A 23,517-nucleotide genomic window follows, 5' to 3' on the forward strand; every position below is an offset into this window, starting at 1 on the left:
TATATATATATATATATATATATATATATATATATATATATATATATATATATATATATATATATATATATATATATATATATATATATATATATATATATATATATATTACAAAAACAATTAGTTTTAAAAAATTATTTATTCTTCTTTCAAATTAAATTTTCAATCAAATCAAAAGTTCGCATCATTCATAAGAAGTATATTATAAAATATGATAACTCTTAAATTTATTTATTATTTTAACTTTATTAATGAGTACAATGTTGAAGTAAGAAAAACTATGAATTTATCCATTTTTAAACCGAAAGAGAAAAAAAATAATGAAGAGAAATTAATAAGAGAAAATTGAGCATTAGTAATATTTATTTATACAATTTCTTCGTCTATTAGAAAAGTCATTGAATAATATATTATTTAGGAATAATCTAAAACTAGACCAACTCAAATCTAGAAAGTTTAATGGATTAGACTCAACTAAGGGAATAACTTACCACCGTTGAGGTGGTTGAATTCCAATAAAATATCTTCTGACATTGCTCTCATGTTTGGTATCAAAATATCATTGTCATCGTCATCATCACAAACTCCAATCGATTTTGTTTGTGAATAAGGAATTGTTGATTCACAAGTGAAAACTTGAGCATTCCCGCTCTTTGGTTCATCAAACTGTAACATCATAGCATCAGATGAATTGAAATTTCCAACATTTGAAGATGATGCAGCTTCTTCGGAAACAAGCAAATGATGTTTTGAAAGATCATTTTCTGGATTTAGGACTTTTGATTGAGTTGAGAAAATTTGAGCATCGGTGTTTCTTACATTTGAGGATGATTCAACAACTTTAGCAGTAGATAATACTCTCTTTGATGACTTATTTCGGAAGGTACCAATGGCAGATTTATGATTGCATTTTGGCTCTTTATGATTGTGTTGTCCTTTATATGTCACAACATAAGTGTTCTCTTTGTTTTTGCTTTTTTCTACAAGTTTTCTTGCCGAACAATCATTGAAGCTGCTACATTTGTAATAGCTCCTGCAAAATTATAATTTCTATATAAACCAACATTACATCATAATGTTTTTATAACAAAAAAAATCATGTCAGTAAACCAAAGTTCACATTTAATCAATATAAAAACACTATTAGAAAATATTGGGACCTTTTATAATGCCTTCTTACTAAAGAGATAAAGATGTTTTAATTTTTAAAAAAATTGGTTTAATAGCTATTTTTATAAAAAGCACTATAAATCTAATAAAAATTTAAAAAAAATTAAAAGAATACTTTAATAGCATTTTAAAAAACAATACTATTATTTTTTATTATTATGGTAGATTATTTTTTGGAATGACTATAAATAATGTGGTATCCATGTAATTCTAAATCAATTGTGCTTTCAAATTAACATTATTCGAAAGTCAATATTGATTTCTTTACCATTAACATAATATATATATATATATATATATATATATATATATATATATATATATATATATATATATATATATTATATATATATATATATATATATATATATATATATATATATATATATATATATATATAAAAGTAATTCACTTTATACAAAGTAAATATTACAATTGGAAGAAAAAATATGATAGAATATGTTTTGGCCAGGAAAAAAATTCATATTTTTACTTTAATTCCTTGCAATCTTTTTGTTTTATTTGTTTTCTAAACTTTGAAAATATAACATTTTTTCCTTTAGATTCTTGTTGTTTTATTTTGCTCTCTACTAAATTTATTCAAAAAAGTTGGTCCTTGTAATATGTATATACTTAATTTTAATTTGTAAGTGTGTATTAGGTAACAAATTTATTATTTTTAATATGAAATAAAAATATGTTAAAAGTTTGAGTTTTTAATGTATAAAAACCTTGGATGTGAAGACCCTTTGATGATTTTTTCTCCATACTTTCTCCATGTCCATGGATCTTCTTTGATCTTCTCTACACTCAAATGGCATTCCAATATCTTCGTATTATTATTCTTCCTGTAAAAGAAAATAAATAAATTGTTTTTAGTACAAAATACCTTGTGTTATCTATATAAGTTGGAAATAATTAAATATAAAAAGATTGATTAATGATCGATGTATATTATTAATTATACCTTTTCCAAGATTTTCGCTTTGGATGTTGTGAAAGTGTATTCGGTATAATCCCAAAATTAGTTTTGGATACTTGAATTGGTAGTTGATTGCGCTCTCTCTGGAGTTCGTGGAGAACCGGTGGATGATTGTATGCAAGATCAAAATGTGCAGTTGTAATTTCTATATAGGCAGCAGGTTTGGGGAAAACCATTTGATTGTTGTTGTTTGGTTTAATTTGTGGTTGTCCGACAAATATTGGAAAATCGAAAACAGTAGGATACTGGTTGATTCCATTAATACCAGTGCTAATGTTAGTTATGGTAGGTAAAGCAAAGGTCGAGTTAGGGATAGTGGTGTTAAGGGTGGGAGTCATGAAAGAGGTGGTAGTAGTGACAGGGGTAACGACATCAGAAATAGTGGTGTTTGGAGAAGTGATGGTGGGGATTCTTACGGGGGTTATGGGGGTGGGATTAAAATTGGGTATAAACGTTCCTATTTGTAAGAAATCATTTGATTTAAGCGGAGAAAAAGGAATTGGGCTATTTTCACAGGACAAGGTAAAATCATCAAAGTAAGATGGTGTGTAATTTTGAAGTGATATAATCTTATTCGTAGTGGTGGTGGTTAGGGTGTGAGGTGAAGTTTCAAAAGTGGAGTGAATGTGAGGTGATGTTTCGAAAATGGTGGAAGAACGGGTTAAAGAGGTAGCTTTGCAGCTACGCACAATGGCAAAGAGATCCCAATCGACATTAGCCATGGGAGAAAAAAGACTAATTTCTATATAGATATACAAAGAGGAGAAAGATATTTGATGGTAGAGCATGACTTCACTGAAGACTTGATAACTATTTATAAGAAGAAAGAACATTTTTTAAAACAAAAGTAAGAATAAAATTATTGATATTTCCAAGAACAATTATGATTATTAAATTATATTTTTTTCTTTTTTCTTTTTTTTTTCTCACTCATTAATGGCATATAAATTTATATATTTTTCTTAGTTTTTTATTTTTCTCACTCGTTAATAATATACAAGTTATTGATTATAAATATGAACATGTTTATATTTAAAAAAACAAAAATATAAATAAATATTGTCATCAGGAATTAAACTTTAAACTCACAACTTAAATTAATTTAACTCAACTATCACATATATCTATTGAGCTACCTTATCCTCTTTTTATATAAAAAATTTTAATCCCGAATAAAAATCATTTTAATTTATTAATATATATTGGCCTAGAAGCCAACATATCATCAAACAAACACTTGTTTAAAAGAAGAAATATGATGATAAAAGTTTTATAAAAATTGAAAAAACATTGAAGACTTAATTAAAATTTATAAAGTTATCAAATTTAAATTAAATTTTATGATACACAATCATAAAATTGTAAATAAAATGTTTAAATTAAATTATCATTTCTATTTTTTAGCATAAAAAAGTGTCAATAATAATGTTATTTTATTTTATTAAAAGAAAATTTTTTATTTTTTAATAGAATTTTGGCATTTTCTCATATTGAAAATAGTCTTTATACCATTAAATTTTTTCATTTTAACGTGGCTCTCATTTAGTGTGAAGATAATAATTTATAAATCATATAATAAATAAATATATGTTTTTACATTCAAAATGAAATTTAGTATGACTCATTTTAATTTATAAGAGTGCTCGTTTCATAAGGGATAATTTTGGTCAAAATAATTTTTTATTTTTGTTAAATTTTTTTATAGGTTAGCTTCTTGCACCCATCTTATTCTTTGTATTTTTCTTTTATTTATATTATATTTATTTAAATAATATAATAATTATTTTACTAAAAAAATTGAAAATAGTATTTAAATTGATAAAAATATATTTTTTTAGGTTAAAAGTGTAATTCAAGCATCATATAGAGATGGAAAGTATGACTTTTTTATATATTTAATTCTTAAAGAAGAAAAATAAATCTTCTAGAGATAGTGTAATTCAAGCTAAGAAGGAAAATGTAATTTACTTTAATAATAATAAGTCAAATTCACAATTTTTCTTACGAAGTCAAAGTCAAAGTTTTCATAGGAATGTTTTTCATTTATGTCACAAACATGTATTTTGTGTTGGATTTTCTAACTATGAATTTTGAAACATAATATACAAGTTTAATGAAATTTGTAACATTCAAATTAAGGGTTTGTTTTAGTTTCATTTTAAAAAATAATGATTTTTATAGGAATGTTGTTTAGAATATTATAATTTTTTAAAAATTTATATTTTATAAATTAAAATTAAAATTTTGACATCCTATAACGTAAATAGACATTATTGAATATCAAAACATAGTTAAAATTGAAATCTCTTTTAAAAAAAAACATATCTCAAAAATGATTTTTATGAAATACTATTTGAAATAGCTTCAAATTTAATTTTTTTGAATTTTTTATATCTAAAATTTTTTATAACAAAAGTATAAAATATCAAAATTAAAAATTTAAGAATAACTATTTAAATCAATTTTATATTTTGATGTTTTTCTTTTAAAATTCTTTATAAAATTTTTTGAGTAAAAATATGTTACACTATAAAAATCATTTAAAATAAATAAATCAGAACTTATCTCTAAAAAATACTTTTTTCCTTAAATTCAAACATTAGGGTAATATATTAAATTATTTATCTAGAAGAAACAATTTTTATTATAAAAAAGAATACATACAAAGTATGCTGCAATTCATATATTCTATTTTGACTATTTACTAGGGAAAAAAATATTAAGTGCATATATAAGCATAGTTTAATTTTAAGAGTTAAATTTGAATAAATACTAATAATATAAAATGGTATCAAATTCAAATATTTTTATACGTGTATTTATTAAGATATCCCTATTTAAATGTTTACGAAATATTTTTTTTATCAATTATTAGTTTAATAATTTTTTAAAAAAATCTTCTACAATAATCAAAACTTTGTAGTTAAAAAAAGCTATTTTGCAAACAAAATAAGATAAAAAATCATACATTCTATTTTAAGTTTTAAACATTATTCATAAATTTAGTGTAAAAAAGAAAGGGTAAATAGCATTTTTGCCTGAAGATTAAAAGATCATATGAGAATTTGACTAAACAAAAAATCTTATGTCTGATTGGATATTTTTTCTTAGTTTCAACAATGTTGACATGAAATTACATGTGTTATTTTATTTATATTTTAAATTATTTTAAATTTTAGGTATTTTTATATATAATTATTTTTAATATATACAATTATCATACCAAATTGTTAGGCCGAGAATTATAAGACTTTAAAATATTAAAAAAAAACTAAAAAATACAGTTAATTAAACTTGAAAAAAATTGAAAAAAAAAACTTTAACAAAATTATAATAATTCCACAACCTGTTTAAATATTATTTTTGATTTTATGATTTTAAATGTATTTGAATATCATTTTAAAAAGAATAAATATTATATAAAATTAAATATTATTAAAAAGAATACACATTTAAATCTGTTTGACTATTAAAAATAATTTGCCTGGTTTAATTTTGTTAATAAATATTTTTTTAAATAATATTTTGTTTTATTTTGGTGTTATTACAAATTAATTTCAATTTGTTAACAAATGTGTTTGAACAATATCAAATGTAATTTTAGTGAGTATAAATTTAATTTAAACATTTATTCTAAAAATGTATTAAGAGTTATGAAAGTGTAAAAAAAAGAATAAGATAATATATCAATAAATATTTAATTTGTGAATTAAAATCTCAAATGCACATTGACTCAAATGGTGAAGTTACTCGCCCATCCACAATTTTGTGTCTATTAACTCTTTTAATTTTAATAATAGTTTAAGTTTAAGATAATTAAAAATGAAAAAGAATAACACGTGGAATTTAAATAAAAAAATGAAAATGAAAAAATATAAAGTCATGGCAATATATTTAACATTAAATAAAATAAAATAAATTTCAATCACCATGTTTTAAAAAAAAATATATCACATATTTTTTTGGTTTCTAAATATAAGCGAGGAGAAAAATAACTCAGGACATGCTTCGAATCCCAACAAATGCAGTTTATATTTTTATTTCTTTAAAAATTGTGTTTTTATTTTTTATTTTTAAATGAATGATTTCTTCCTTCGGTTATCTTTAATAATCGAGAGAGTAGATAATCATATTTTAACAATAAAAACACTCGTTAATCGGATTTTACCATAAACCTAACTTATATGTAATCGCTCCAAACTTGTACGCATCATACTTTGTGATGGATTGCAAGACAGAAAAAATCTCTAATATTCTTCTATCTTGAACAAAACATTTTTCTGGTCTTGCAATCCATACCAACATAATGGTGTTGATGTTGTTGTTGTATTTTTTGAATAATCTTCCTATGTTGTCAATCAAAGAAAATACTCCATAATAAATTTGATCTCCTCAATTGACAACATTGAGAAATTTATTCCTAAACATGTTGTGAATTGAAATTTATTCACTGTCATTAGTGATCCTCGTGAAACCTAACAGACATTATAAAAACATTATGAATATTAAAAATTGATAATGAAACATTCAACATGAAAACTTTGAAATTTAAAGAAGAGTTTATTTTATTTAAGAAAAATTCTCTAGGATGGACTGCAAGAGAAGAAAATTATTTGAGTTCAAGGTTTGTGTTCTTAAATAATCATATAGCTAAATATTTATTTTATTTATATAAGTTTTTTTATATCATAAACAAATGAATGTAAAAGGCATAGAGGATATATTGCATCTAACATTTGATCTTCCCTAAGATTCAATGAAATAAGGATTCAACATTTGTTCTTCTCCAAGATATCCAACATTTATTCTTCACTAACAACGATGAAGATGAATTTGTGAGGGAAAATATGCCTAGTCCTTATTTTAATGATGTCAAACCTCTCTAGTCGCCCACAACGTATCTTTGGATAATATCATCATAGCATAGAAAGCATTCATCCTTTAACATGTTCAAAATATAGGTTTCGTGTGTCCAAGCATATAGGAGCATATCTTATATGTGAATCATGCACTTAATCATAGTAAATATCCTAGGTTCATAGGAGATCGGTTTAAATTGGTCATAATATGTTGCAAAACTCTTTTTTGGAAGTTTAAGCTCTGTGAGTCGACTCATGACTTGGAGCAAAACCTTCGGGTCCGATCAGGTCGAGTCACATGTCGACTCATTCCTGGAAAACCTGAATGAGTCAATCCATCCACTCCTTACGTTGACTCATTTTCCACTTTCATTTGAACCATATTTCCACGGGTCCGAACAGGTCGAGTCATAGGTCGACTCAACCCTAAAATAAACTTTGTTTGAGTTGACTCATCCCCTATTCGAGTCGACTCACCGCCTGTTTTACTTAATTTTCTGTTGTGTAACTTTGTAAAATATTTCTATTATGTTAGTTATTTGTCCATGCATCATATAAATATTCAAATGTCTTTTCTTCAACAAACCAACAAGAAAAGTGAAAGATATACACCAAAGTGCTCCTCGTCTTCATTCCTCATTGCATTTCTCAATAATCACACATAATAATCTTTGTTGAGCATTATGCATTGCAGCTGTGATAACATTCAAATAAGATTGGATTATCTTAGTTTGGGTTGAGACTTTGTGTGGGGTTTTCTTGAATAAAACCCTTGAGAGTTTGTCCTCCAAGAATTGGGGTTTTTTGCACTAACCTTTGCTTCGCAGATTCAGCCGAGTGAAAAGTTTGAAGAACGAAAGGTTTGGTCAAACAAGTAGCGGTAAACGGAGGATTGTGAAGAAAGCTTAGGGTTCAAGCGATTTATGTTCGAAATAAGTCGAGCTTAAGTTTTGGAGAACGTGACGTTCTTCCAATAAGGTAGCAGTAACCGGAGGTTTGTTCGAAGCGCTTGAAGGACTTGGTTCAACTCGAATCAAGGGGAGAGAATAGAATAGGATCTGCAACAACTCTAGGGGTTGATTGGTGGTGATCATTTGTTCTCTTGTATTGACTTTGCAACGTGTTAAAAACATCTCAATTCTAGATTTAGAATTAAGGGCAGACGTACCCTGAGCGAGGACGATAGGGGAACTGCCTCAACAAATTTGGTCTTGTTCTCTCTATCTCTTAACTCTTTAAATTCTGCATTAGTTACGTTTTGTGTGAAATTAATCGTAAAATCAATATCGCTTGATTGGTGTGCATAACAATTGTTCGATAAATTGTTACAATCACTTTGATTACAACTGAGTAAAATTCTGCACATTCAATTTGAGTGAAATTGAAACTTGGTGTGAAGTGCACACCAAGTGTTCGATAAAATTAATCTCGTACAAACTTAGTAATATTTTTCTTGATCTCTTATTGTGTTAAGCATTATTAGAGGTAATAATATCAAGGATCATAGTAGTTAGTCGATTGATTTAGATAGGGGTTGATATTCTCTATCTTAAGTAATTCCATTCGATTTCACGTATATCTGATCTTTCTATTTACTGATCATTTTGACGATTACTATCTAGGGTGCTTCCGCAACCGTTGAAAACATTTTAAAAAGCGCTTAAGTTTAAAACTGATATATTCAACCCCCCTTCTAGATCGGTACTACCGTCTAACAAGTGGTATCACGAGCGCTGGTTCATCTAGTGCTTCACATATAACTTTTTTAGAAAATGAGTAACGATCCTAAAGGGGCATACAATAGGGCACCTATTTTTACCGGTGTAAACTATAGTTATTCGAAAGATTGTATGCGTATCCATATCAACTCTATTGATAGGAAAATATGGAAAGTCATCCAAGATGCTCCTATGGAAATAACCATGACCAATGCGGATGGTTTTGTTGTACCTAAACCTGAAGCACAATGGAATGAAGAAGATAAAAAAGTATAGCTACGATTGGAAAGCTAGAAATATGCTCATTGCCGTTTTAGGTGTTGATGAGTATTATAGGGTTTCCTATTGTACTAGTGATAAAGCTATGTGAGACTCATTGCAAATTACCCATGAGGGAATCAATGATGTCAAACTAGCTAGAATCAACACCCTAACTCAAGAATTTGACCTTTTTCATATGGAAGATGGTGAAGCCATTACCGATATGCAAAAGATATTTTCTCATCTAATCAATCGGTTAAATTCTCTTGGTAGAAATACCCCTAATGATGTTGCTACTAATAAAATCTTAAGATGTCTTAACAGGGATTGGCTACCAAAAGTCACCGCGATCAAGGAAGCCAGTGATCTAAGAACATTGGACATGACGACATTGTTCGGAAAGCTTCAAGAGCATGAACAAGAGCTCATGAATCTTGAGAAACATGAGAAGAATCAAAAGAAGGAGAAGAAGGAGAAAGACAAGAACACCAAAAGGAAGTCTATTGCGTTAAAGGCTTCAAGATATAAGTCATCCACCAATGATGTGTGTGAAAGTGAGTCAAGTGATGATGAAAAAGATTCGAATGAAGACATGGAGTTGTTCGTTAGGAGGTACAACCGATACCTTAGAAAAAATGAAGTCCAACATTCGGACAAAAATCTTGTCAGCAATAGAAGACAATCAAAATTTCCGAATCGAGAGGAAGGCAAGACAAACAAGTTAAAAGGATCATGCTTTAATTGCGGAAAGGCCGGTCACTATAAGCCAGAGTGTCCCTTATTGAATAAAGACAAAGTAAAAGAGAAACTCCATATCAAACCTAGCAAACCTAGAAGAGCATACGTCATATGGGAGAGCGATAACGAACCCTCAAGCGATAATAACTCAAGTGATGAAGAAGAAATTATCAATCTTTGTCTTACAGCTCATCAAAGGAAGAAAAAGAATGTAAGTCATTCCAAATATAATCATACTGATAAAATGTCTTATGTTGATTTGCAAAATGCCTTTAGTACTCTACACAACGAGGCCAAGGAAGCTTTTAAACGCTTGGCCTCTAATAAGAAAATTTTCAGTCATTTAGAAAAGAGGATTTCTGACTCCGAAAAGGAATTATAAACTCTTAAGAAATCTATGATAGAGATTACTAAAGGCAAAACGGAAGACGATAAGGGATTTGGGTGTTTATATGGGCTGGATGTGAAACTTGTCATATTTGGCAAAGAGAGGTTAGAACTCTCCAAGCTAAATTAGACAAGGCTTTACAACCTAAAGTTACATTTGCTATTGATCAATCATATTTTAGAAGCAATATGAATAATCCTTATCAAAAATACACTTATGTGGTTAAGGATCAAGTTATTAAAGCAACTCTTATCCGAACTTAAATTGTCTATATTATTGCAAAAAGGGACATACTATTGCTAAATGTCGATTTAGGAGATTCCTAGTTCCTAAAGGAATTTTTCAATGGTTTCCCAAATGCAACCAAAGTTTCACTCACACACTAGGACCCAATGAAAATTGGGTACCTCATTCTCTTGTTTAAATTTATAACTGAAATGCCTTGAGGATACGGAGAGAACATGGGTTCTCGATAGTGGATGCTCAAGACACATGACAGGTGACTCTTCCTTATTCTTTGACTTTATGGCTAAGAAGAAAGGGTTTGTGACCTACGGTGAAAATAACAAGGGAGCTATACTCGGAAAAGGTAGTGTAGGTAATCCTTCCTCTACTACTATCTCAGATGTCCTTTTAGTTAAAGGCCTTAAGCACAATCTTGTTAGTATTAACCAATTATGTGACAAAGGGTATAAATTCTCGTTTTCAAAAGACTGTTGCATGATTGAACATAATGATAATAAGAATGATGTGCTTAAGGGCTGGAGGGAAAATAATGTATACATGCTTAACTTGAATGAAGTATCCTCGACAAGCTCTAAATGTCTCGTCTCCATGAGTGAAGACCCGTGACTTTGGCATAGGCGATTAACATGTCAACTTTGAATTGCTTAATAAAGTTGTCTCAAAAGATCTAGTAGTTGGTCTTCCCAAAATCAAAATTTCAAAAGACCACTTATGTGATGCGTGCCAAATGGGGAAGCAAACAAGGATCTCGTTTAAATCTAAAAATATTGTTTCCACAACGAGACCCCTTGAACTTCTCCATATGGACCTCTTTGGGGCATCTAGAATTAAAATTCTAGGTGGAAACTACTATAGTTTTGTCATAGTGGACGACTACTCTAGATTTTGTTGAACTATCTTCTTAGCAAGTAAAAGCAACACTTTTTCTGCTTTTGAAAAATTTGCCAAGATGTCTCAAAACAAATTGAACACTAGCATAGTTAATATTCGAAGTGATCACGGAGGTGAATTTGAAAACCACCTCATTGAGCAATTTTGTGAAACAAACGATATTGATCATAATTTTTTTGCTCCAAGAACTCCACAACAAAATGGAGTTGTGGAAAGTAAAAACCGAATTTTAAAAGAACTTGGAAGAACTATGATCAATGAAAACAACCTTCCTAAATATTTTTGGGTCGATGCCATAAACACGGCCTGCTATATACTGAATATGATACTCATTCGTCCTATTCTAAACAAAACCCCTTATGAATTGCTAAAGGGAAGGAAGTCAAATGTTTGACATCCTCATATCTTTGGATGTAAGTGCTTTGTATTAAACAATGGTAAAGAAAACCTTGGTAAATTTGACTCAAAAGATGATGAAGGTATCTTTCTCGGATACTCTCAATCTAGTAAAGCATATAGAGTATACAACAAAAGGTTACTTATTATTGAAGAATCTGTGCATGTTTCCTTCGATGAGTCTTATTCGAAACTGTCGGAGAAGGTTGTATTGTTGATGGTGCAGGTGTTCCTTCGGAAGACATAATAAAAGATCAAGAAGAAAATCGTGTTGACACCCATCCGGAAAAAGCTGAGGAGGAGCCGGATCTTAATTCCGAAAAGAAAGAGGAGGATCATTCCACCAATAACAATGATCTTCCTTTAGAATGGAAATATTCCAAGGATCATACCATTGATAATATTCTAGGAGATATCTCAAAGGGAGTTACAACACAGTCAAAGATAAGTAACTTGTGTTATCAGTTTGCTTCCGTCTCTCAAAATGAGCCTAAAAACTCCAAAGACGCATTACTCGATGAAAATTGGTTTCTAGCTATGCAAGAGGAACTTAATAAATTTAAAAGAAATTAGGTATGGGATCTTGTTCCCCTTCGCGAGACCATCGAGTAATCGACACTAAATGGGTGTTTAGGAACAAGTTAGACGAAAACAGAGTCATAACTCGCAACAAGGCTCGCCTTGTTGCTCAAGGGTATAACCAAGAGGAAGACATAGACTATGAGGAAACTTATGCTCCGATTGCCCGACTCGAGGCTATACGCCTTTTGCTTGCCTATTTTTGTTCTCAAAATTTCAAATTATTTCAAATGGATGTTAAGAGCGCTTTCCTTAACGGTCACATAAATGAAGAGGTCTATGTATCTCAACCTCCCGGATTTGAAAACCATGAGCATCCAAACTATGTTTATAAGCTCAAGCAGGCTTTGTACGGCCTCAAACAAGCCCCTAGGGCATGGTATGAGTTTCTTAGCAAATTCCTACTAGAGCAAGGGTTCTCAAGAGGGAAGGTTGATACTACCCTTTTTATTAGGCGTCAAGGAAAACGCTCCATCTTAGTTCAATTCTATGTAGATGACATTATTTTTGGATCTACTAACATTAATTTGGTCAAGGAGTTCTCTAAGTTGATGCAGGGAGAATTCAAAATGAGCATGATGGGGGAGCTAAATTACTTCCTCAGACTTCAAATCAAGCAACTTGAAGAAGGAACTTTCGTGAGCCAAACGAAGTATTATAATGAGCTACTTAAACGCTTCGATATGGCAAACTCCAAGGTGATCAACACTCCAATGCCTGTCGCTGTTAACATGGATCAGGATGAAAATGGTAAGGCCGTAGATATCAAAAGGTATAGAGGTATGATCGGATCTCTCCTCTATCTTACCACATCTCGACCAGACATTATGTTTAGTGTATGTATGTGTGCTAGGTATCAATCATGTCCCAAAGAATCACATTTAAAATCCGTCAAACGCATACTTAGATACCTCTGTGGTACTTCAAAGTATGGGTTGTGGTTCTCTAAGGGAAGTGATTGCTCTTTGGTTGGTTACTCTGATTAGGACTTTGTCGGTTGCAAATCGGATAGGAAAAGCACCAGTGGAACTTGTCATTTTTATTCAAATTCTTTGGTAAGTTGGCACAGCAAAAAGCAAGTCTCAGTTGCTTTGTCAACCGCCGAGGCGGAATACGTTGCCGCGGGTAATTGTTGCGCTTAAATTTTAAGGCTCAAACAACAATTACTCGACTTCGATGTTCAACTTAAACGTATTCCCATTTTTTGTGACAACACAAGCGCCGTCAATTTAACCAAAAATCCTATACTACATTCACGCACTAAACATATTGAAATTCAGCATCACTTCCTTAGGGATCATGTTGAGAAAGGTGATGTTGTCTTCGAGCATGTTGATAGCAAAAATCAACTTGCCGATATTTTCATAAAACCACTTGCGACAGAGCCTTTCTTCCACATCCGTAGGGAACATGGTGTTCTCGATATCTTGGATCGCGTTTATATATATATATATATATATATATATATATATATATATATATATATATATATATATATATATATATATATATATATATATATATATATATATATATATATATATATATATATATCATGCCTGTCCATTTCGTGATTCATAAGTGAGGGCTATATGAAGGCACTTGTCGTCTATCACCATTGGAGGTAATATCGTTCCTATACATTTGACCTATATTGATCAATTGTGTATGTATACATACTTGGTAAGTTTTGATATTCATGATTGATTAATTTGAACTAGGTGTGTTCCATTTCTATGCTTGTATTATGCTTGAACTTGCTTAGGTATCTCATTTATCATGCATTCTGCGTTAAGAAAATTAGTTTGAACCTCATATCATCTAACTAGTAACACGGGTCCCAACAGGTCGACTGGTGAGTCGACTCATCAATCTCTGCGTTTTTCTCGGGTCCCAATAGGTTGACCTGTAAGCCGACTCATCAATCTATACGTTCTCCTCGGTTCCCAACAGGTCGACATATGTGTCGACTCATCAATCTATGTTTTCTTTTTGGGTCCCAACAGGTTGACTCATGCGTCAACCCATCACTAAAAATTCAATCCCAGTATTTTCCTCGGGTCCCAATAGGTCGACCTATGCGTCGACTCATCGCTACCCATATCTACTCTTTTGGGATTTCAAACACAATGTGTCGACTCATCACACGTGTGAGTCGACTCTTCGCTGCCCAATACAGAGACTGCATTTATTTTGGGTCCCACTACGTCGACCCATGAGTCGACTCTTCGTTGTTGGATACAACACATGTGTTTCTCCATATGGTCGACTCAGTTATCAAGGCTTCACTTTTTTTGCATCATTTATTCAATTGTTTACTCAATCTTCTCCTTTTATCTATCACTCTCCTTTATATAAAAACTCTAAGATTTTCTTAACAATAACACTCCAATGGCTTCAAGAGCATATGTAAAAAGATTTGCTAGAGGACCCTCTTCTCACACCGGGAATGCACCATCTCGATCACATGTTCCAGTAATTACTTTATCCTTACCCTCTGATGATCTTGTTGAAATCTATGATAAGAAGTTCAAAAACAGAACTGTTATAAAGCAATATGTTTACTCACCGTTAGTGGTTGGATGCATGCACATTCCAAACGTTGTTGAACGTATTAGTTTTCAAGGAATTGATTTGTTCTTAAACTGCATTGCTGAGTATAATGAGGATTTAGTCAAATTGTTTTATACTTGCGTGGCTGAAAAATTCGAGGGCTTTAGGTTTACATGCAACATTGGTAATAATACTGTTGAAGTGAATGATGACGTGTGGAAATCTCTATTTGATATCTCTTCACTATCGTCTCCAAATGACCTCGAGATTACCGACAGTGTGTATGCTCCCGACTATGATTTTAAGACTGCCTTAAACCAAATGCCGAGGAAACTGTTTTCTCCAGAAGTTGTTCAGAGCACTTTATTGCCTACTATTGTGACTACGGGTCAGTTGAAGCCTCTTGACAGGATTTTACACTGGATTGTGACGCATATTTTGCATCCTAAACAAGGCGGTTACTCCCGAGTGGACAAGGACGAAGTACACCTGGTTTATGTACTGAAACACAAAATAAAAGTAAATTGGCCGCACTATGTTGCAAGTAGGATCTTTGCTCTAAAAGAGTCAGGTAGAGGAACGACTCTCTGTTATCCCTCATTTTTCAAAGTATACTTCATAGAGAAAATGTTTCAGTTCAAGGAATTCCATACAAATCCATAATTGTACATCAATATTTTGTCAAAAAACTTTGAGTTTGATGGGCTACACTTAGGATCGCTCAGCGCAACTATATAAAACCCATCAACCAGTTCCAGGCACTAATGCTCGGCCTGTGGAAGAATGTGAGGATGAGGATGAGGATGAGGATGATGATGATGATGATGATGATGATGATGATGATGATGAAGATGAAGAAGGTGAAGAAGAGGAATAAAATAATGAAGACAATTCTCAACCTATAGAGCACGACCATCAAGTCACTGACCATGGTGATTGGCTTGGTCCTACTCTCGGATAACATCCGTCCAATAATCAAGGATAGGGTGAATGGAAATACACAGGATGGACCAACAATCGTTCATCCTATATGCCTACACCCTATTCTCAACCCGAAAACTCTTAAGTAATGGAAATGTTGAGAACCATGCAAATCCAGCAGCAAAACTTCGCTACACTTCAAGAGGAGAGGTTCACAGCCTTGCAGGAACAAATTCAGAGTCAAGGTGAAAACTTTGCATCTTTTGCTTCCATCCAAGAGGAACGGTATGCGGACCTAAGGAGTCAAATCCAAACTCACCGTGACAACTTCAAGTCCTTTTCCTCTACCATCCTACAAAGGATTGATGGCTCAAATCGCGTTATCGCAGGCTTCGTAAACACGCTGAACACGAACGTCCTTGAACTAACTAGCCTCTATGAAGAAGAAAGACTTGTGCATCCACCTTCCGGTTATAGAGGCAGACATGAACCGTTTCGTGGACGACGACCTTAGATGATTGCTCAAATTCGACGCATTTCTATTTTCTTATATGTGTGTGTCATTCTAGTTACTTATTTGTCTTAATGTATCCATTGAACACTTATTGTAATATTATTTCCTTATTATGTTTTTCTCCGTGAGATAATTACGCCTATACTTCTTCCATTGACTGTCTGTTATGTGCATGGTTGTTGATGATTATATGTTGCAAAGTCGTTGTCTAAGTGATTCTGAATATTTTTCTTTCATGTTGACCATTTCGTTGTCTCTTTTTGATGTTGTCAAAGGGGGAGAAGCAATGGAAACAAACAAAATAGCATATTTAGCAGATGGATAATAGTTGAATGTTCAAAGGCATGCATAAAATCAGGGGGAGGATATCCATCAAAGTACGCGTTTGTGCCACGGTTTTCCATCAACAAAAAGGGCCAGTATGTAAGGGAAAATATGCTAGTCCTTATTTTAATGATGTCAAACCTCTCTAGTCGCCCACAACGTGTCTTTGGATAATATCATCATAGCATAGAAATCATTCATCCTTTAACATGTTCAAAATATAGGTTCTGTGTGTCCAAGCATATAAGAGCATATCTTATATGTGAATCATGCACTTAATCATAGTAAATATCCTAGGTTCATAGAAGACCAGTTTAAATTGGTCATAATATGTTACAAAACTCATTTTTGGAAGTTTAAGCACTGTGAGTCGACTCATGACTCGGAGCAAAACCTTCGGGTCCGATCAGGTCGAGTCACAGGTCGACGCATTCTTGGAAAACCTGAATGAGTAAACTCATCCACTCCTTACGTCGACTCATTTCCCAATTTCATTTGAACCATATTGCCACGAGTCTGAACAGGTCGAGTCATAGGTCGACTCAACCCTGAAATAAACTTTGTTTGAGTCGACTCATCCCCTGTTTGAGTCGACTCATCGCCTGTTTTACTTAATTTTCTGCTGTGTAACTTTGCAAAATATTTTTGTTATGTTAGTTACTTGTCCATGCATCATATAAATATTCGAATGTCTCTTCTTCAGCAAACCAACAAGAAAAGTGAAAGATATACACCAAAGTGCTCATCATCTACATTCTTCATTGCATTTCTTAATAATCACACATAATAATCTTTATTGAGCATTGTGCATTGCAGCTGTGATAACGTTCAAATAAGATTGGATTATCTTAGTTTGGGTTGAGACTTTGTGTGGGTTTTCCTTGAATAAAACCCTTGAGGTTTTATCCTCCAAGAATTGGGGTTTTTTGCACCAACCTTTGCTTCGCAGATTCAGCCGAGTGAAAAGTTTGAAGAATGGAAGGTTCGGTCAAACAAGTAGAGATAAACGGAGGATTGTGAAGAAAGCTTAGGATTCAAGCGACTTGCGTTCAAAATCAGTCGAGCTGAAGTTTTGGAGAACGTGGCGTTCTTCCAATAAGGTAGCGGTAACTAGAGGTTTGTTCGAAGCGCTTGAAGGACTTGGTTCAACTCGAATCAAGGGCAGAGAATAAAATAGGATTTGTAACAACTCTAGGGGTTGATTGGTGGTGATCATTTGTTCTCTTGTATTGACTTTGCAATATGTTAATAAAAACATCTCAATTCTAGATTTAGAATTGAGGGAAGACGTACCCTAAGCGAGGACGATAGGGGAACTGCCTCAACAAATCCGGTCTTGTTCTCTCTATCTCTTAACTCTTTAAATTCTGCATTAATTACCTTTTGGGTGAAATTAATTGCAAAATCAATATCGCTTGATTGATGTGCATAACAACTGTTCGATAAATTGTTGCAACCACTTTGATTGCAACTGAGTAAAATTCTGCACATTCAATTTGAGTGAAATTTAAACTTGGTGTGAAGTGCACACTAAGTGTTCAATAAAATTAATCTTGCACATGTAGCGGGGTTTTCGTTACCTTTAGGTTTATTGACTAAACCAAAAGTCAACATACAATTCGAGTCGCCACTGCACTTTTATTTATCCAAAGGAAAGGCTAAAAAGCGAACAAAAGCCAAGTAAGAAGTTTTTCAAATCAAAAACTAATAAAAATGTCAGAGATCTAGGTAAGGGGGTTGGTTAAGAAATGGGAATGTTTTACGCACCCAAAACATCCTTAGTACTCTAAGGGAACCCTTTTTGCAAATATGTGTCGTAGATTGGTATTTGTGAAAAGATTTGTGCAAAAGATTGGAGGGATGAGAAGAGAACAAATTATATTTACAAATTTTATTGTTTGAATGGATGAACCTATTGCCTACGTACCATCACAAAGAAGGATCAAAACCTCGTAGTTCGTGGTAAAAATTTCGAAGATTGGTGAATTGATTTTAATCAAAAGCCTTAAGGTCTTTTGTTATCAAAGGGAGAAAACTCAACCTAAACCAACAATCCACCATGCGAGGAAGGCTTCAACATGCTAGTGAGGGGTTAACCCTATAATAAGCATGGAAGGCTTATAATCCAACACTAAGGATGAGGTGAGATTTACATCAACCACTATGATAACTCAAACCTATGACTAATGTTTTTGAAAAGAGTTTAACAAGTGGCCATTGGAACCACAAAACAACTTGAAATGGGTTATATTTACAAGTTGATTTTTTTTACAAAATGAGGTCAAAGTTGGATTAAAGTTTATTTACAATGATTATTTATGAAAATGGTTTTGAAAAGTCAAAGGCCTAAGGCCTAGGTTTCTAATTTGAAATAAAGTCAAAGTTTTAAAAATGATTTTTGGCTTGGTTAGAGGGGGGAGAGGAGAGAAGGGCTATTCCTAAAGCATACAAAGATAAGAGGGGAGAGATAACCCTTGGAGTTCCTTTTCTTGGAATCATAGAGATGACTCAAGATGCTCCTTTCCTTTGGATTTAGCACATAAAGTAAGCAATCAATAATTTGAATTCAAGCTCTTAGGGTCTCCATTTGGCTTGGCTCTTGACTTGGCTACTCATGGCAATGGTCCTCTTTTCCCAATCTTAAGATGAGATTCCTATCACACAAAAGCACACATTAAAAAGCTCGCAACATAATAAAATGAATGGACAAAGAATAAGTTTGAGGAGAAGTCCTTTGAGGTCAACTTTGAATTTTAGCATTCTAAAGGCATGAGGTTTAGTTGCTCTTCAACACATTTTTTGCATTCTAAAGGCATGAGGCCTAGTTGCTCTTGAACTCCTTTAAGCATGGGTAAATCCTAATTCTAAGTCCTTTCTCCTTTTGTATTTTAGTTCACAACAAAACAACACAAAATAGCAATATATTTATGTACAATAATGGACTCAAATTAGCAAAAGAAAAAAATGACATAGACATAAAATATGTGCTCAAGTGAGCAAAATGAAAATCAAGATGAATAATGAGCAAGAAATAAATGACATTAAAAGTAAATGACAAGAATTTAAAAGCTCAAATTAAACTTAGTAATTAGTAGAGTTATGTTAGCTTGTCATAAGACAATGTAGCGCTATGTTAAGCAATCGTAAGTGGACTAATATAGTAGCCACACCTATCTGAGGCCGGTCAATAAGAATATAGGCAAGGAACACAAGTTAGAGGTCATGACTAGTAAGCCAAGCTCCATAAACTTGCCATGCCAAACAAAAGTGGAAGGGCCTTGTATTGACTTTTGGTTATTTGCTTGACCAAGAAGTAACCTATCTTTGACACAAAATAACTCACTTGATCATGAATCAAGTTGAGTTTGGTTTGGATCAAAGAAGATTAAACTTTTATCTGTCAAGACCAACCTCAAGACTTTAACTCATTGGCCATTGAGGGAAAGAAAATGATGAAGATGAAAGGGAGGGGGTAAGAAGACAACAACTAATCCCAATTGATCAAGGGATGACTCATCCTTGATCAAATTCATTCATCTCTCTAGGTGATGATCCTTAAGGATTCTCAAACCACAACATCCAACGAATTTGATCAAAGTTGAGTCAATTCAACCTCGATCAACACCAAACAAAAGAGGAATGAATATAACAAGTCAAGAAGTCAATAATATTTTTTTGGTAATTTTTGAATTAAAAGAAAATACAAATAAAAAACAAACAAACAAAGTTGAACCTCAAATTCAATTCAAAACAACTTCAATAAGTCCAATTAAATTTTCATAGGTTCAACATAGTCAAACAAACTTTGACTAATTTTCTCATAAATTTTTAAAACCAGAAAGTAATTAAAATCAATTAAAAACAACCAAAAATAGCATAATATGGATTACAATCTCAAATAATCTCAAAACAAACAAGAAATTGTTGGGACTATTTTTCATTGGCTTATCATGATCCATAGATGCTATGAAAATATTTTTGTATTTTTTTTAAGTCAGAAAGCATTTTAAAATGAATTAAAATCATTACAAACCAAATAATTCACGAAAAATAGAAAATGAGTTCACAAAAATAATTAAAAATCTTAAGATGAAACTAGATTTTTCAAGAAAAACTTTAAAGTTGGTCTCATATTTTTCTGACCTCATATGAATTTTTTATGAATTATTGAAAATAGAATGGATTAAAAGAAAATAAAGAGAAAATGAAATAAGGCGAAAAAAGCTGAGCCACCGGATTCTTCTCATTAAATGACGTGGCATGTTACACGGCCTGGATCTGAGGGTGCATGATGTACTCAAGTCAGCAGTGAAACACAATGAATTAAAAAAGTATTTGGACTGGATGCACGAGATTAGATTGTGAGGGAGAGATCCAATGACTATGATCAGTACACGTGGTGGTGGTGGTGGAAACCACCACATTCTCCGATCAACCAAACAGAATTCGGCCAGAAATTGCAGGAAAATGGATCTCATCAAAAATGAAAAACAAGGCCATGGAAATGAAGCTTATGTGATGTAGATCATAACTGTACCATTAGATTCCTCTCATTCTTCCTATATCGAGAGAAAAATGAAGGAGAAAATCATGGTGTCCACACGGATTGATCTTGAAATGGAAAATTAAATGCACCAAAAGTTTGCCTCAAGTATGAGGACTTCAGAGAACCACAAAAACACAAGAATACTACATTGAATTGTGAGTTTTAGATCCAAACAGTTTGAGCTTATACCTTCAAAAATGGTGAGTTGCTGGCCATAAATCCTTCAAGCTTTTTTCTCCTTTTTGATCTCTGAATATAGGGAAGATGATTGGCTAAGGAATCTAGCTTTGAAACTCAACTAATGTTGCTGAATTTCAAGCTTGAAAAAATTGAAAATGGTGAGTGATTCCTTTGGTGAGGGTTGTGGTTTCAATTCAACAGCATGTGGGATCTCCAAAAGGGTTCTGAAATGAAGGAGAGGAAGCCCTTATTTATAGGTAAATGCATCTGATCATCACACTTTGCTCATGTGCATGGGAATTGCAATTTTGAATGCATGGGCCTTTATGGACGTGTGAGAGGCCCATGAATGGTTGAAGGGACTTGCTGAGCTCATATGGAAAGCATGTGGTCGTGCACATGGAATGGAAAAGGCTTGCATCTCAAGTTTTAACATAAAATATCAAAAATACACATAAATGAAGAAAAATCCGAATCTCTCAAATGGTAGATCCAAATGACTATTGTCAGTAATGGTTGGAAAGCTCTTGAAATAAGGAATAAAAGTCATGTTAGGAAGAAAAACCATTTTACATGTGCAAAGTGATCAAAACTGGCTTGGAAAGTTCAAGTGTAAAACATGTTCAAATCACTTTGAAAAAGTCAACCAAAAGTAAGCTTGGTTAAACCCCCCTGACCTCATGATACAAGCTTCAAATGAAAACATATCCAACATCAAAGTTGTAGGTATTTTCAACGTAGTCAATTTAGACTCAAAGTTTACATCATTTGTATTTTCTATGACAAAGTTATGGGAATTTGAAGTTGGGTACTTTTTCAAATTCAATGAATTAGGTCAAAGATGACCTATAATGTTTTGCAATGGAAAATGTATTTCCTTTAGGACTATGAAATTTTTTCCAACATAACATTTGAATTATACATATCAATATTTCCAATTCCTTTGGTCCCACCACAAAATCATAAAAATTGAGAAAGTTATGCCCTTGGCAAGTTGACCCAAAATTAGGGTTTCAGTCAAAATGACCTATAATGTATTGAAATGAATGATGACTTTCAATGCTTCAAATGGATTTTTAATGAAAATTAAAGTTGTTCATATGGTTATTAGGAACATTTTTCATTTTGGGGTCATCTTCATTTGACAAACACATCAAAAGTTATAGCTGATTGAACCTCAGCTTAGCCAGATGACTTGACTGGTCAATTTTTCAAAGTCAAACTTCCAATCTTGATGAATAAATGATTGAGGGGCCTCAAATAGGCTCATATATGCATAAAATGATAAATTAAAGAACTTCCCTTGATTAAATTTGATCAGAGGTTGAGATTGCTTCATGGGCAAGGCACAGTCAAAGCACAGTGAAATTAGGGTTTCCTTGGGAAACAATTTTCAAGCCCTTTGGGTTATCTTGATCAAATTGGAAAATTGAGATACTTGGGAGACATATATGATGATTAGGAACTTTGTGGACCATTTTCATACTTTTTCTCATCTTCATCTAGCCATTTATTGGGCTTAGGAGCCTCCTAGGAGCATTGTGGAGCACATGATAATTTGAGCTTCAAAACAAAAAGAGTTAGTGACATATTTTTGTGCTTTTGGTTAGTAATAAAATAATAAAAGCAATAACATACAATACAGGAATTCTTGGTGATCTAAAATCACTCAAACAAGTCCCAACCCTAGGGTTAAGGAGCCAAACATGCTATGATCCTTGAGACAATGCACTTGTGCAATAACATGATGCCATGAGGGATCTTAGGATCAAAATTAGGGTCTTACATCACAAACTTAGTAATATTTTCCTTGATCTCTTATTGTGTTAAGCATTATTAGAGGTAACGATATCAAGGATCATAGTAGTTAATTGATTGATTTAGATAGGGGTTGATATTCTCTATCTTAAGTAATTCCATTCGGTTTCACGTATATCCGATTTTTCCATTAATAGATAGTTTAGATAATTAATATCTAGGGTGCTTCCACAACCGTTAAAAACATTTTAAAAAGCGCTTAAGTTTAAAACTGATCTATTCAACCCCCATTCTAGGTCGGTACTATCGTCTAACAAAATTAAATTCAAAATTTGTTATATATTTTTACTTTAATATTCTGTGTAAACAATGTAATATTATATGGAACAAATAATATATATCATTTTTCATGATGACACTTTGTGTCATTCATTTTCTATTTGTGCTTTTGAAAGTTTTTTAAGGAATAAGCTGGATATGTCAACTATCACTT

The 23,517-nt window shown here is 32.1% G+C and overlaps 1 protein-coding gene across 1 annotated transcript; it reads right to left on the bottom strand.

Annotated features, from left to right (window-relative positions):
• Positions 1 to 331: 331 nt before the first annotated feature.
• On the bottom strand, positions 332 to 2,922 carry LOC127076620 (probable WRKY transcription factor 33). Its single transcript, XM_051018330.1, has 3 exons — positions 2,138 to 2,922; positions 1,902 to 2,018; positions 332 to 1,033 (listed from the first exon to the last, which is right to left on the bottom strand). Exons 1-3 carry the CDS (start codon positions 2,872 to 2,874, stop codon positions 475 to 477), a joined length of 1,413 nt encoding a protein of 470 aa, XP_050874287.1. The 5' UTR covers positions 2,875 to 2,922; the 3' UTR covers positions 332 to 474.
• Positions 2,923 to 23,517: the final 20,595 nt, after the last annotated feature.

Source organism: Lathyrus oleraceus, chromosome 1 (assembly GCF_024323335.1).
Source record: "Lathyrus oleraceus cultivar Zhongwan6 chromosome 1, CAAS_Psat_ZW6_1.0, whole genome shotgun sequence".
In the NCBI taxonomy this organism is placed as follows: domain Eukaryota; kingdom Viridiplantae; phylum Streptophyta; class Magnoliopsida; order Fabales; family Fabaceae; genus Lathyrus; species Lathyrus oleraceus.

What these genes read in the sequence shown, in the direction of transcription:
- LOC127076620 (XM_051018330.1), bottom strand. Translation starts at nt 2,874, where the DNA reads ATGGCTAATGTCGATTGGGATCTCTTTGCCATTGTGCGTAGCTGCAAA. An exon ending in AAGCGAAAATCTTGGAAAAG is followed by an intron (nt 2,019 to 2,137) that starts GTATAATTAATA and finishes TTTCTTTTACAG; the next exon opens with GAAGAATAATAATACGAAGA. An exon ending in AAAGGGTCTTCACATCCAAG is followed by an intron (nt 1,034 to 1,901) that starts GTTTTTATACAT and finishes ATAATTTTGCAG; the next exon opens with GAGCTATTACAAATGTAGCA.